Source organism: Lipomyces chichibuensis (genome assembly GCF_038497645.1).
Source record: "Lipomyces chichibuensis strain CBS 12929 unplaced genomic scaffold V1513scaffold_10, whole genome shotgun sequence".
In the NCBI taxonomy this organism is placed as follows: domain Eukaryota; kingdom Fungi; phylum Ascomycota; class Lipomycetes; order Lipomycetales; family Lipomycetaceae; genus Lipomyces; species Lipomyces chichibuensis.
This window is the reverse complement of record NW_027117462.1, coordinates 179,895-194,145: the sequence shown is the minus strand read 5'-3', so window position 1 is coordinate 194,145 and position 14,251 is coordinate 179,895. Positions and strand designations below refer to the sequence as shown.

At 47.0% G+C, this 14,251-nt stretch overlaps 7 protein-coding genes across 7 annotated transcripts; 4 read left to right on the top strand and 3 right to left on the bottom strand.

Annotated features, from left to right (window-relative positions):
* The first annotated feature begins 104 nt into the window (after positions 1-104).
* On the top strand, positions 105-2,666 carry V1513DRAFT_398141 (glycoside hydrolase superfamily). The gene is made up of 3 exons (XM_066895428.1): positions 105-461; positions 527-626; positions 682-2,666. The coding sequence occupies exons 1-3, from the start codon at positions 178-180 to the stop codon at positions 2,464-2,466; spliced, it is 2,169 nt and encodes a 722-aa protein (XP_066754321.1). The 5' UTR covers positions 105-177; the 3' UTR covers positions 2,467-2,666.
* Positions 2,645-3,656, bottom strand: V1513DRAFT_442334 (GRIM-19). The gene is made up of 4 exons (XM_066897646.1): positions 3,442-3,656; positions 3,219-3,325; positions 2,951-3,121; positions 2,645-2,892 (listed from the first exon to the last, which is right to left on the bottom strand). Exons 1-4 carry the CDS (start codon positions 3,496-3,498, stop codon positions 2,841-2,843), a joined length of 387 nt encoding a protein of 128 aa, XP_066754320.1. The 5' UTR covers positions 3,499-3,656; the 3' UTR covers positions 2,645-2,840.
* A 139-nt stretch (positions 3,657-3,795) lies between these two features.
* Positions 3,796-5,125, top strand: V1513DRAFT_442331 (guanine-1-methyltransferase-domain-containing protein). The gene is made up of 3 exons (XM_066897645.1): positions 3,796-4,303; positions 4,359-4,667; positions 4,717-5,125. The coding sequence occupies exons 1-3, from the start codon at positions 3,908-3,910 to the stop codon at positions 5,032-5,034; spliced, it is 1,023 nt and encodes a 340-aa protein (XP_066754319.1). The 5' UTR covers positions 3,796-3,907; the 3' UTR covers positions 5,035-5,125.
* A 1-nt stretch (position 5,126) lies between these two features.
* On the bottom strand, positions 5,127-6,851 carry V1513DRAFT_457905 (uncharacterized protein; the record flags this gene model as incomplete). Its single annotated transcript, XM_066899654.1, has 5 exons — positions 5,127-5,254; positions 5,309-5,585; positions 5,634-5,850; positions 5,899-6,594; positions 6,643-6,851. 5 exons carry the CDS (start codon positions 6,849-6,851, stop codon positions 5,127-5,129), a joined length of 1,527 nt encoding a protein of 508 aa, XP_066754318.1.
* A 187-nt stretch (positions 6,852-7,038) lies between these two features.
* V1513DRAFT_442322 (DNA replication/checkpoint protein) lies at positions 7,039-8,687 on the top strand. The gene is made up of 3 exons (XM_066897644.1): positions 7,039-7,336; positions 7,391-8,299; positions 8,352-8,687. Exons 1-3 carry the CDS (start codon positions 7,198-7,200, stop codon positions 8,618-8,620), a joined length of 1,317 nt encoding a protein of 438 aa, XP_066754317.1. The 5' UTR covers positions 7,039-7,197; the 3' UTR covers positions 8,621-8,687.
* V1513DRAFT_413062 (uncharacterized protein) lies at positions 8,688-12,897 on the top strand. Its single transcript, XM_066895766.1, has 3 exons — positions 8,688-9,033; positions 9,088-12,270; positions 12,324-12,897. The coding sequence occupies exons 1-3, from the start codon at positions 8,941-8,943 to the stop codon at positions 12,546-12,548; spliced, it is 3,501 nt and encodes a 1,166-aa protein (XP_066754316.1). The 5' UTR covers positions 8,688-8,940; the 3' UTR covers positions 12,549-12,897.
* On the bottom strand, positions 12,776-14,156 carry V1513DRAFT_442318 (mitochondrial carrier domain-containing protein). Its single transcript, XM_066897643.1, has 6 exons — positions 14,024-14,156; positions 13,927-13,964; positions 13,659-13,873; positions 13,456-13,605; positions 13,351-13,398; positions 12,776-13,302 (listed from the first exon to the last, which is right to left on the bottom strand). Exons 1-6 carry the CDS (start codon positions 14,053-14,055, stop codon positions 12,895-12,897), a joined length of 891 nt encoding a protein of 296 aa, XP_066754315.1. The 5' UTR covers positions 14,056-14,156; the 3' UTR covers positions 12,776-12,894.
* Positions 14,157-14,251: the final 95 nt, after the last annotated feature.

The following is a 14,251-nucleotide window of genomic DNA, read 5'->3' as shown; positions in this document are numbered from 1 at the left end:
GGGTATCGATTCGTATTCGTGATCTAATCTCGGTTGCGCTTCACAGCCCCGGCCAGTAATCTGATATATCTCCTGACTCGCACCCGTTAACCAACTGTCCTACTCCCACATCGGCGCACCCCCTTCACCCTGTCCATTTTACATTCGTGCCTTTACAACGGGATCCTGAAGGGAAATATGGTGTTTAAAGTGGAGATTGACTCGTTCGGAAATTTCCGCGATAATGAGAACCGAGTCATTACTCTACGCGGTATCAATCTCGCCGCCGACTCTAAGCTGCCGGCTAGTCCGCCGACGCCATCGCATGTTTCGGATAACTTTTTCGATGGCGATAATGTGTCGTTTGTTGGACGTCCGTTTCCTTTAAATGAGGCTGATGTACATCTTGCAAGGATAAAGAGCTGGGGATTTAACGTTATTCGCTATGTTTATACTTGGGAAGCACTAGAGCATGCGGGACCGTAAGCCGTGTTGTGGACTTCTCGAGCTTAGGACGTATGCTAACTTCTCGTTCTTAATTATTTAGTGGACATTATGATGATGTGTTTATTCAGAGCACGATTGCATTTTTGAGAAAAATAAAGGACTGTGGATTCTACGTGTTTATGGATCCCCATCAGGATGTGGTATGCTTTGCCTGCTATCTACACACTCATAGACAGAGACGCTAACTCGGTTTAGTGGAGTCGATTTTCTGGAGGGTCCGGTGCGCCTATGTGGACTTTGTATGCTGCGGGATTGGATCCAAAAGCATTCGCAAAGACAGAGGCAGCAATCGTCCAAAATACTTGGCCAGATCCTGCGACTTTCCCACGAATGTCCTGGGCAACTAATTACGACAGACTTGCGTGCCTTACGATATTCACAATGTTTTGGGCCGGAAAGGATTTTGCTCCGAAATGCATAATTGACGGACAAAATATTCAGGATTATTTGCAGGGTCACTTCATTGACGCTATTAAGTACTTTGCGCAGCAGGTGTATGAAGATGGTGATTTGGGCGACGACTTCATTCTTGGGTGGGAGTCAATCAACGAGCCTTTCCGTGGTTTTCTCGGAAACAGAAATCTCACAGTTTATCCCGAGTACCAGAAACTTCAGAAGTACACCTCCCCTACGCCATTCCAAGCCATTTTGTTAGGCGCCGGTCGAACGCTTGATATCGCAGTTTACGATTTCGGGTTACTTGGAGCTTTTAAGGTTGGCACTCAGATCGTTAATGTTGAGGGATATTCAGCATGGCTTCCCAAAGATTATGACGATTCGCGGTACGGATGGAAGCGCGATCCTGAGTGGAAGCTTGGCGAGTGTGTCTGGGCGCAGCACGGCGTGTGGGATCTGGAAACCGATAGTATCTTACGTCCCGATTACTTTCTAGATGCTCCAGATGGCACGCGACTTGACGGCGAGTCCTGGACAGAGACGTACTTCATTGACCACTGGAATAAATTTGCCGACACTATCCGATCGATTCGTTCGGAGACAATGTTGTTTTGCCAGACTCCGGTTATGGCTGTGCCGCCTAATTTTGTGGAACTTGGTGCATTGAGATCTCGCATGGTGTTTACTCCTCACTTTTACGACGGGCTGACGCTTATCCGCAAGCACTGGAGTAGATTCTGGAACGTCGACGTCATTGGCGTGTTGAGAGGTAAATACTGGAGCCCCTTGTTTGCGCTCAGATTTGGCGAGACCTCTATCAGGAACTGTCTTCGTGACCAGTTGAAAAGTTTGAAACATGAAGGGGTCGAAAGTTTCGGTATTGGTGTCCCTTGCCTGATGAGCGAGATAGGCATTCCTTACGACATGAATGAAAAGAAAGCCTATGTCGACGGTGATTACACGGTCCAAATTCGAGCACTAGATGCCAATATATATGCTTTGGAAGGCGCGAAACTGCATCATACTTACTGGGTGTACTCCTCCTGCAACTCTCACAAATGGGGTGACCATTGGAACGGTGAGGATCTCAGCCTCTGGAGTCCATCTGATGTTAAGCACAGAATCAGTGGCTCACAATATTCGTATTCGCTCGCCAGGTCCGATTCTAGTTTAATTGCGGGAAAGCGGTATTCATTTTCAGACGAATCGCAGATCACAGATACAGTGGGATCGCGAGCGATAGAAGCATTTAGTCGTCCGTTCCCACTTGTTACGGTCGGTGTTCCTCAGGAATACGGATTTGATATAAACAATGCAGTGTTCAGTATGGAACTCTATGCGGATGAGGAAGTCGCGTCCAAACTTGTACCGTCGGAGATTCATGTTCCGGATTTTCATTATCCGAATGGAGACCTTCAAGTCGAAGTCTCGTCGGGACGTTGGGAGCTCGATAGACCCAACCAAATTCTCCGATGGTGGCATGATGGTGGTAAGCAGACCATCAAGATAATTGGGATTAGAGGGGCTCAGATAATGAAGCCGGAAAAGAATTCTTATGGTGACTTTTGTGCCATCTGTTCGTAGAGTTAGATTGGTGGCGCTTTCGTGTGTTTTTTTGTTAAGTAATTGATCTTGTCCCGTCGGTTTTGGTATTATGTTCCACCTGCGGATGGTGTTTGGTCAGGAATCACTAGGAGTATGTCGGCGGGCTGATGGGTATTTAAGGTTGGTTATCACGCATTATCATCAATCAGAATCATAATAAAATGTTAATTGCTTCATTACAAAAATTTCACGATGCCGCTGCTATATAACGACATCTAACATTTCCTCTAACGGTACATGCCTTTTCAGACTTTACTGTGTTGTGACTGTGAACTGATGCCTTCGTGGTCTATACGCGCCCCAGTATATAACAAATTGGATGAGTATTTATTTGTAATGGTCGATCGTACTATTTAGCGAGCGCTCTTAGTGTCCTCTAGGATAACAAACGTAGGCGAATGCAAGCTATATCCAGTCAGAACAATCCCTCACCAACCCTCAATAAATCAAACTGAAAGCGTACCTTCCGTCATGGTAAACAGGTTTGCCATCAACCCAGTCAGGATGATCTTTCATAATCGCCTTCTCTCTCTCCAAAGTAGCGTAATATCGTCTGACAGTGTCGCGGTCTGCTTCGGCTTGTAAAGCGGGGAGAATATGTATTCTCGCCCATGTCTTTTCCCGCTTTTCTTCTCTGCTCGCGATATACACATTAGCACCCAAAATTTGCGCAATTTGCCATTTTTGATTGATAGTGGAATTAAAAGAATTTGAAAAACAGGTGGACGTACCGAGCCACGCGCATAGCGATTGAAAGTCGCCAGAAACCGAATACACTTATTGCGCCCATAATACCAAGATAAATCGAAGGGCGGAATCCCCGAGATGGAAGATTGCGCTATTATTTCCACTCAATTAGCATTTTAATCCCAATTTTTCTTAATTCATATCTCATCGTCGTAGTATGAAATCCCAACGGTTGCGAGAACAACCGATTTGACGATACGGACATACCTTCCACTGAATGGCGTCATACCCACCCTTTGGCGGGAGATCCTGTGAAGTGACCATTCTAATATCTAAATAACCCGGAGTGAATTAATCTTGAAGCTGTAAACACGGGCAGTCATGTATTTGGGATATAAATTCGATTGCTTAAAGTTGTCAACGTTTTAGCGCAGTAACACTACACTAGCCAATCATGGGCACGAGATTTACGCAGCAGTTGAATCAGGTGACTGGCAAGAACGGTCGAACATGAAGTTTGCCAGCATTGTCACCGTAATTGTCACGAGCTGAAATTGTGTGCGGCTTAGAGGTAAGTAAACTTTATTCTGTAATTATGCTACTCAAATATTTTACTGCTGAGATTATTTCACCAAAGTGCAGGACAGTGCAGAACCATATCGTTTGTACGCTGAGCCGGGGACGACAGTTGAAGTATTCTTACAATTATAGGCCCAGTGCCATTAGGACAGCCATGACAGGCGAAGCAGTGGACCGGCGAGACTTAACAACTCCCGAGAGGGAATCGTCAACGGTCGCGCCTACATCTCGTCTGCACCGGCCGCCATTACCTGAAGGCATGTCGCGCAACGCATGGAAGCGGGATCAAAAGAAGCAGAAATGGTTAGAGCAAAAAGACGCGCGGAATAAGTACAAGAAAGAAAAGAAGAAGCAGAAGAAGATTGAGAAGATGGAGCGGCAATCATCACAGCCGGATCGCAGTGACGATGAAACAAATGAGAAGATGGAGGGTAATATTGTGGGGGCGGGGTCCGCGGATGTGGTGAAGAGGGGTAGGAATGATATGGCGGTGCGGGCGCCGATTACGATTTTGATTGATTGTGGATTCGACGATTTGATGACTGAAAAGGTGTCCCCAACAGCCTGATGGCGCGTTCTTCAGACGCTAACAATTTGACAAACAGGAAAATCTGTCTCTCTCTTCACAGATCACACGATGTTACTCCGAAAATCGACGCGCTGTTGTTCCGGTCAATATGCGAATAACTTCATTCAACGGCCGCTTGCTAGAAAGATTCGACTCTGCATTAAAGCAGCAATATAAGCATTGGAAAGGAATATCATTTTCGCCGACGGAATACGAAGTACCAGAATCAGACGAGGAGCGAAGTCAGATTATTTATCTGTCGTCAGACTCGGACGAAACTCTTACCGTGCTGGAGGATAACAAGGTCTATATTGTCGGTGGCATTGTCGATAAAGGAAGATATAAGGTATGATCGTTTTGATTGCGAATGGTAGCGAGCTAATGTATTTTCACAGAGTCTCTGTCTCAACAAAGCGAATAGTCAAAAGATTAAAACCGCAAAGCTGCCAATTTCAGAATTCATCAAAATTTCAGGAAGAAAGGTCTTGACAACGAACCATGTTGTCGAAATCATGCTGAAGTGGATCGAGTTTCGTGACTGGAAGACAGCGTTTGAGCTCGTGATTCCGCCTCGGAAGCAGGAAGGATTCGAAAGTGCCCGACAGAAGCGGAAACGACAAAGTAGTTTGCAAAAGGAAGATTCCAGAAGTGACGCGGAAGACGAGCATGATGATGAAACTTCAACGGAGGTAGTAGATGAGGGATGTTCATGATATTATTTGTCTAGGGTGAACAAATAACTTGATGTCCTGTACAGTACTCATGTAATATAACTATTAAAATTTGCATGCCTGAATACCAACGATTAAAAATTTAAAGATTCCCCATTTTCCTGATCCCACTGTCGTTTCTCTTTCATTTCTTCTTTCATGAGATCTGACACGAATCGATGGAAATACTCGACATATGGTTTCAGCGAAGTCTTCTCGTAATCTGCAGCACATTAATATGTATATATATATATCACACCAAGCAAGTCAAACTCACCAGCCAGCTTTTCTGAAGATTCACTCGCTTTGTGTGTGGCGTCATATTCGTCGATTTCATCGATGAGCTGTGAGACGGTAGGAACGTCCACGGGGTCAAATGTCTCCGGCCGCGCAGAGTTGATAGGCACACAAACGCGGCCAGTGCCGGGATGAATACAGAATGGCGACTTTAGCAAATGATTTAAATGTTTGGAGACCTCAGCGTCAAGGCGAGGGTACAAGTATTCCAAGACAACGTCTTGCTTAGCTTCCATCAATTCTTTGGCGTTGAGAGACTGGCTCATCGTTAGCAAAATGAAAGTAGAGAAACGGATATCACACACCTTTGAGACGCCTTGTTTGGCCAAGCTATCGATATAAGCCCATTTGGTGGTACTAGACTGATCTGGCAATGCTTCCCACGTTTTCTTCAATTCCTGGTTAAGTACTTTGTCCGGAAGTAGCTTCAACAGCTTGTCCTCTTGTTCTGGCGCTCTCCATGGATCCTGGTCAACAAGAATGGCAGATGAAAAACTGTCTCGGAGAATGTTCAAGCTCCGACTAGACACATCGTCAGCGACAGTACTAACCTTCAACATCGCTACTTACGTTACCAAAGGATGCAGTGGCCGCTTCAAATTGACCTTCTTTGTAGTCTGCGCACCACCTCTCACTATCTCCAAATACGACGCAACAGCTCGTCTCTTCGCATCATCGAGCTCTCTAGCTCTCCTGTCGCAAACCCAAGCGTGCGCACCACGGCGGCCGGAAAATACCCACAAAATATGCTTAAAACCGAAATCATCCCGCAATGCAACGTCTAAGACCTTAATCGCCACGGTGATGAAATTCCAGCACTTGCTGCAAACCTTGGTACCGGAGCAACACGTGCGAATTTCATCATAATCAGTCATGTCTATATCGAACACAAGTTCCTTTTCTAACGGTCTGAATGCGGCCTTTCGCACAATTTTGCGATCACGAGGATTTGCGGAGTAGACTGGTCCAACTTCGAAACGAGAAGGATTGAGTCTGATAACCTCTTTTTTCATGGCGTCGTAGGTTGGAAAAGACTGATACCGGAGGTACACGTCGTTCTGGAGCGTGAACGCGATTTCCCGGTTTGTGAAGGAGGTTGTGGGTGAGGGAGAGTGGTTGAGCCATTGGAATACATCTTTGAAGGGAAACAAGCGTTGGTAAAATATTTCCATTAGTTCTGGAGTTGTGTGTTGACCTGATGAATGGATGGCACTGGGCGGCGATATATTCACTGACGGTGCCAATTCAGGAACGGAGATCGCAGCTCTTCAGAAAGTCAACTATCCGTCCTCTTAAAGAGTCAAGTTTACTCACTGTATTTCTTCCTCAGTAAGCTCTGCAAATTCAAATTGGCCGTCGTCATTGTCAAACATTTCATTCAAGTTGGGGACTCCATGAGCGGTGATAGCACAAGGCGCAGCAGCTGGTCCTGGTTCCAAATCATGAACCACGGGCGACGACGATTGAGGCGAGCTCGATTCCTGCATCGCCGCTTTATCGATATCGCCTTCAAAATGTGGCATCGTCTGCGGTTAGCGAAATGAAGAGTAATGACAGGCGGAAGACAGAGATGGGAAATCTAAAGCTCAGCAGGCTCTGTTGCACGCGTTGGGAACGCGTCTGAAGCGCGTTCTAATTATTACCCGGACTTAATTTACGCGCCAAACACTTCAACTGACGCACCTTATGCCGCGCTTCTCTATTTCGCCGTCGACCAACGTCTTGCAATTTGCCAACATAACAATCTGGGCATCCAATCTACTGTAATAAGCGGATACATCGAATGCATCTCCTCCATAGTCAGTCTTTATTTCGATCAGTATATTACCCATTTATAGGTCCGATATATATGCCACCAAGCACAACGCCATGACGAAAACGGATCTAGTGGAATCCGGATCCTCGCTCGATCAGTTGAAAATTGACATTAAGAACTGGGAACATGAGTTCAAGAATACATGGGGCCGACAACCAGACAAACAGGATATCAAGCAAATTCCTGATATAGGTATTTATTTGCCTTTGAAACCCGCCGTGTCGTACATTAGGTAATTCTTGACAGCCGCCAAGTACAAAGAATATCATAAAGCCAAGCGAGCGACGGCAGGATCGAAAGAGAATAATGAAGAGAGGGAAAGTCATTTGCGTCGTGATCACAATCGAGGCCGTCGTCACGGCAGTGGTCATCCCCATCGGTCTCATAATGAGCGTGAAGCGTCACCATTATCCGCCGGACACGAATCGTATCACACTCCGAAACGTGTCAAGCACGAAAAGCAATATCATGTCAGTTTGACACCTACGAAAAGTGTTTCGAAAGTGGAGTATGGCTCCCCGTATTTTGGATATCTGGATGGTCAACAAAGCATTACAGTGATTGGACCGACTCCACAAGCAGAGGGACGCGTGTTGGGAATATTTGATATAACGAATAGCCCTGACTATTTATCTCAATCACAGCAGGAACGAATGACACTGTCAACTTCGCCGTCTCCGGAGTCGACGATGATACCGACGTCGACGCACACGAAGGCTTCAAATTTTACGACACCGTCTAAGAGTAATATCAGACGAACGCCGCAGTCAGTCACGCCGTCTTATTTCAGACCATTGAATACGAATAAGATATACATGACCCCGTCACCGCTGAAGCCCAAGAAGGTGTCGAGAGGTCTGACGGCTATACTTGCTGAATTACGGCAGATGCAAGACGAAGAACTGGACGAGCAAGAGAGTATTATGCGCGAAATGGAGATGATTATGCCCGAGATAAAAAAAGCGAATAGTGATGTCAGTTTTGAGGGAGCGGAGAATGTGGTTGGTATCGAGGATGACGGATATCATTTGGGAGAGATAAAGGAAGGAGACGTGGTGACGATTCTCAAGGAGTCGAAAGAGAGAGAGGCCATGATGGAAAAGGCTAAGTACAAGAAATCGAAAACGCAGAAGAGAACTACGAGGAGAGTCTCATGTAAGTTTACAGAATTGCATCGATTTGTAGAAACAGTACTGATCATTTCCAGTGCGACCCGCAAAGCCAATGGCTGAGATTACAGATAAACAGGAGCAGGAGCTAATGGAAGAAGCAGCGTCTAGTTCAGATGACTACGAGGGATCAGGTGGGTCTGATAGGGAGGTGGATATTGGTGTTAAAAAAGTTGGCGAGCAAGATAGTGATGATGCGAATAGGAAGCTAGGATCTACACGGAGAGCGGGAGGCGTATCACTAAACTTCAAGAGACTGAAAATGAGGAATCGAAATGGAAGGAGGTTCTCTAGGCGCCGAAGATGAGATGACTATGAACCGAGCTAATAAATATTAAGTTAGCCATTAACTGTCAGTGAAGCCGATTATGTAAAACCTTAAAAATTAAGTTGGGAGTAGAAAAAACCAGCAGACGACTCCGCTAGCGAATCTGTCAAAGGACTTTCAAGCTTGCATCCAACCCTTCCCTGACGATCCACCCAACCGCTGTTCGAATTATCCATACTGGTGACTTCCATTACCACATCGTTGTTCTTTCACCGGGCGCCGAATTTCTAGCTGTTACCTAGCTCTAGTAGCTTATCACCTGTCACTGAGCTGCTCGGCTTCCGCCGCTGTCGATAGGCATGAAGACATTTCGAATCGCCATTCGCCAGCAGCTCACCGCTCTCGTGTGCTTCTGCGTACTGCTGTCCCTGGGAGTGCTCACCATTGTACTCGTATGTGTCCGTTTTCACAGCCGATATTTTCGTACTAACACTACCCACCACCAGGCCGTCGTCTTCCAGAACTATGTGCTGAGTCTGCGGGCGGAGCGCCTCCAGCTCGTTGCAGAGCTTAAGTCCGCCCAGGTCGTCCAGGCGGTCGGTTTCTATTGGGACCAAGCTGTCTCCTTGACGACCCGTAATGCGATCCAATCTTCGCTTGGCCGATATAATGCCGGAAATCACTCGCAGTCCAACTGGGAAGCCGCGCACGCGGCGTTCCAGTTTTCTTTAACCTCCGAGGACACTGTCATTTCGGCTTCTCTGTACAGTACCGACTTCGTCAGCCTGCTCAATGCGACTAACAATTACACCGACACGGCAGTCGTCCAGAACTTGCCGACTACTTTGTATCCGCTCCACCAAAACCAAACTGCACCCGACACTCTCACTGTGCTTGGCGGGATCATCCGTGGGCCATACCACTCCGTCGACGAAATCGTCATGTCCATTACAATCCCTGTCCTCAACGCGACGAAGGACAGATCCATTGATGAAGAGGCATCTGGCTACATGACTGTGGTATATAACGCTGCGACACTCTTCGCAATCGTCAGCGACACCTCTAGTCTCAACGAATGGGCTCAATATTCAGTATTGGGACTATATCCCGACGACATTGTAGATCCGACATCCTTCGTGTATCTTCTTCCCCCCACATGCGACCCGGAGTTGTTTCGCCAGACCTTTTCGTTTGACACCTATCCCGCTGTCCAACAGGCTCTGCTTCATAATTCGACTGGTGCCATGATCGATTCACGAAATTCGTTGGTATCGAACATCTCAGTCGGCTACGCTCCCATGGACGTCCATTTTGGCATATGGGCAATTACGGTCGAGGTTTACAGCTCTGACGTTTACCAACCGATCCATCATCTTCGCAGCATCGCGCTGGCCACCATGTTTAGTTTGGCAATATTCATGTGTATCATAACACTCCCTATCGCCCATTTCGCTGTGCGTCCAATAGTTCGGCTCCGCGCTGCAACGGAGCAAACCACCGCTCCGCATTACCATGACTCTGGCAGTCCCCAGAGCCTCACATATAGCCCTGGTCCGGATGGAGGTGGCCGCGGTAGCGGCAACGACTCTGGCTATGAGGGCGACACCGACTCAGAATTCCGAGTATCAAGCTTCCGGATTCCGGGCATGGTTAAGCAGAAGCGGAAGCCTCTTTTCTCGGATGAATTGACCGAGCTGACGACGACGTTTAACGAAATGACAAAAGAGTTGCGGAAGCAGTATGAAAATCTTGAAGATCGGGTCCGCGAGAGAACGCAGGAACTAGAAGCCGCGAAAATACAAGCTGAGGCCGCGAACGAGGCTAAGTCTGTGTTTATTGCGAATATCACGCACGAGCTGCGGACACCTTTGAATGGCATTCTTGGTATGACCGCTGTCTCGCTCACTGAGACGGATCCGCATAGGATACAAAAGAGCTTGAATATTATTTATAAATCTGGCGAATTACTATTGCATCTTCTTACAGATCTGCTTATTTTCTCGCGAAACCAGCTCGGCAAGATGCCTCTAGAAGAGAAAGAATTTAAGTTGATGGAGATTGTCTCTCAACTCAAAGCTATATTCCAGAAGCAGGCCTCATCCGTTAGAGTCAGTCTTACAATCGACTTAATGCCACCGCGGATAGAAACGATGGTCCTTTGGGGCGATGCCAACCGCATACTGCAAATTATCATCAACCTCGTATCCAATGGTCTCAAGTTCACACCCGAAAATGGTGCGATTCATGTGCGGGTAATATGTCTTGGCCCCGCTGCCGATAACTCTACTATCTCCAATTTGAAAGCGAGCGGCAGTACACGGCGCGTTAATGGCAAAGTCAGCGCAGACCATGACTCCTCTGTTTTGAACGAGAAGCATGCGTCCGGAAACACCGGCGATATTGAGATTTTGGATGTGTCGGTTCCGTCCGATAGTAACGTCAGTAGCAAAATGTACGCGAATGTTTCGGAGCAAGAACGGCAGTCATCGCCAGAGACGACGTCCGGTGCTTCTGTTTCGTACGATAACGAGAAAATCGAGTCGTTCGCGTCTTCGTTAGCAGCTTCCGACGCACCTCGATTCTCGCGGCCGAAGCGGCAACTGAGTATTGGTATACCACCTTCCGATACAAAGTCGGATGGTACGTCACCTATCCGAACTGCGCGAACTGGCAATCTGTCAAGTCTCACGACCGTCACAAACTCCAACGGATTGGCAGGTTCCGGAGGTGGCGGAAGTCTGTCGTCGCTCCCCCAAATTGGTCACAGTCTGCACCTTTCTCAATCTATACGACAACTCGCGACTCTAGACTCTGCTCCCGCAGCGAATTTCCATTCTACCGCGCCCAGCGAATCACTCTCGCCACGGTCCGCGTCACCATTTGCGCCGCAGCACTCAGAAAATGTTCTCGAAGGCGATTTGTCAGGGCAATGCCTTCTCTTCGAATTTCAAGTCGAGGACAACGGGCCCGGTATTCCTGACCATCTCCAGCAACGTATCTTCGAGCCATTCATCCAGGGTGATCAAGCTCTTTCAAAGAAATACGGCGGTGCAGGACTGGGCCTGTCGATATGCAAGCAGCTGGCAGATTTGATGGGTGGTACTATCGAATTAGAGTCCGTCGAAAGCATCGGATCGACTTTTACGTTCCGGGTTCGCTTGCCGTTCGTCAAGGACATCGCGCTGTCTATTACGGGCCAGGAGTTCTCATTCGAGTCCACTATAGCGCAACAGTCTCCGGGGAGCACGACGCAGGTAGACTCGGCTGGTGCGCATGGGGGATCCCTGGCAGGATTGGGGTCTAGTTCTTATTTCTTGAGCAAGAACTCAGCGTCGAACGGTAATTCCCTGCCGTGTGACGATGACGACATAGGCAGTATAATTTCTACTGCATCATCAATCCGATCATCAATCCGATCGTTGGCCGCGAGCCTAAAGGTCCTCGTCAACGACGTGCAGACCGTAGTGGCTAATGGCGACGTGACGAATTTTATCCCAAGGAGGCCAAAGCAGATACATATTTTGGTTGCAGAGGATAATAGAGTGAATCAGCAGGTCGTCCTACGCATGTTACGTTTGGAGAAGATTAAGCGCGTCGAGATTGCGAAGGATGGATATGAAGCTATTGAGAAGGTGAAAAAGTCGCACAGTGCGGGGAAGTATTTTGATATCGTTTTTATGGACATTCAGGTATGTTCCCGGCCAGTTTTGCCGCGTTGAGATATGGTACTGACGACTATTAGATGCCAAACCTGGACGGTCTACAAGCTACCAGGGTGATCCGTCAGGAACTGGACTATCGGTACCCCATTGTAGCGTTAACTGCATACGCTGACGACTCAAACGTCAAGGAATGCATGGATGCCGGCATGAATAACTTCCTCACGAAGCCAATCAAGCGCGAGCAGTTACATGAGATTTTAGACGAGTACAGCGATCGGGCCTTCCGACAGGATTCCTCATTATGAAGTCTACCTTTTTTTTTTTTGGCTTGACTTCTTTTTCGCTTGGTAGTATAGAGGTGCTTTGTAGTATTAGGGCTGATTTTGCAAAATTGGGTAGTTATAGAAAGTTAGTATTTTGGTTCTACAGCATATGCTTGACGTCTTAATGTCAACAGCGGTTTTGGATATGCACGGAGTATACACGGTCTATTGGTTAGTTATACAGGATGTGATTTATTAGATTGATTTGTTTATGATGTTCTTGTTTCGCTTTCTGAATTTCTATGTCAGTGTAGGTATCTATACTGTTCTCTTCTTTGTACAATACGAGACTCCAAAAATGTCGACTATAACAAAGATTCTAACTATCTTATAATTCATAATCGTCGTCAATGTCAGGTTTAATCTTCTCCACAATAACCATAGACAACACGCCCACCGGCAAGGCGTACATCAATCGAATATGCAACCCCTTGAACAATGCCCTCACTATTCCGTTCTCCTTTATCAAATTTCTGGCGACGGTGAGAAGGCCATGTTGGTCGTCTGGTCGTACACGTTTGATCTCGTCTGCGAGTGCGAGTTGTTGTCGCGTTCTCACGATGTCCAAGAAGTTGCAGGCTGTTTCGCCGCCCAAGCTGGCGATAGAGGATGCGAGTGCGTATTGTGTCGCGGTTAGGTCGCGAGACGATGATATTGGGGACGTTGAGTTGTGGGATGCGATGTCGTCTCGCCATTGTTCGATGTTTCGTTGGCGCATAAATGTTTTGAGATTTTCCTGCTAAAGTTAGTTCGCTGTGCTCGACTGGGGACAGAATTAACGTACATAGATATACCAATAGCACACCGAATTCGGAGTATATATCATGAGACCCTACATGCTCCGTTAGTAGGCGTAACTCAAAAAGTGAAGTTTGTGAAGGTAAGGTACCATCCAGTATCCTCTGAAGAAACTCCGGAATCCCTCTTTCTTGTATATGTTCACGATCAATTCCCTCGTCGACTCAATACCGGGGCCGTTCTTCAATTGCAATCGACCCTTGATATTCTCCATCGGCGTAAATAATACGTTACTCACAATCTACACAATTTCAGCGACTCTGCAGCTCAGTGAGAAGTACAAGATATATTTACGTCGGCTGTCACGCTAGATGCAATATAATTCAATCCTGAATCTGCACCAAAATATGGTGCAAATACCTTCTTTGCATGGCGGTATGATACGAGGGATAATGTGAATGCGGGAGTACTCATTAATGCTGAAATGGTTACGCCGCGCCAGTATTGCTGAAACGGGAGGATACAGCTTGCCGACATAGATGTCTGTCGGAGTGTGAGCAAAGTGTCGACTATCCATTGTTAGTAAGCAGTATATTAAAAGAAGAATGACAGAAGAACGTACATGGATGAAAGATTACTGCACTGCCAACTGAACCAGCACTGGCTAGACGTCAGGACTTTTCTGCGTTGCATATTTCAGATATATGGCGCGAACTTACACAGCAGCGGCAACAGTAACGAAATCCATCATTCCTCAGGGCCTTGCCGAAATTTCATCCGGGGATTCGAGTCAATAAGGCGCAGTCATTCAGTCAGCTGCCCGGTCGTGTTCGTCCGTCCAGTATTCGGACAACATCTAGTTGGCGAAGTCTTACAAGAACGTGCGGCTCGGGATATCGAAATTGTATAAACTTTAATTGGCGGACCACAGAATAAATCTAGACTGG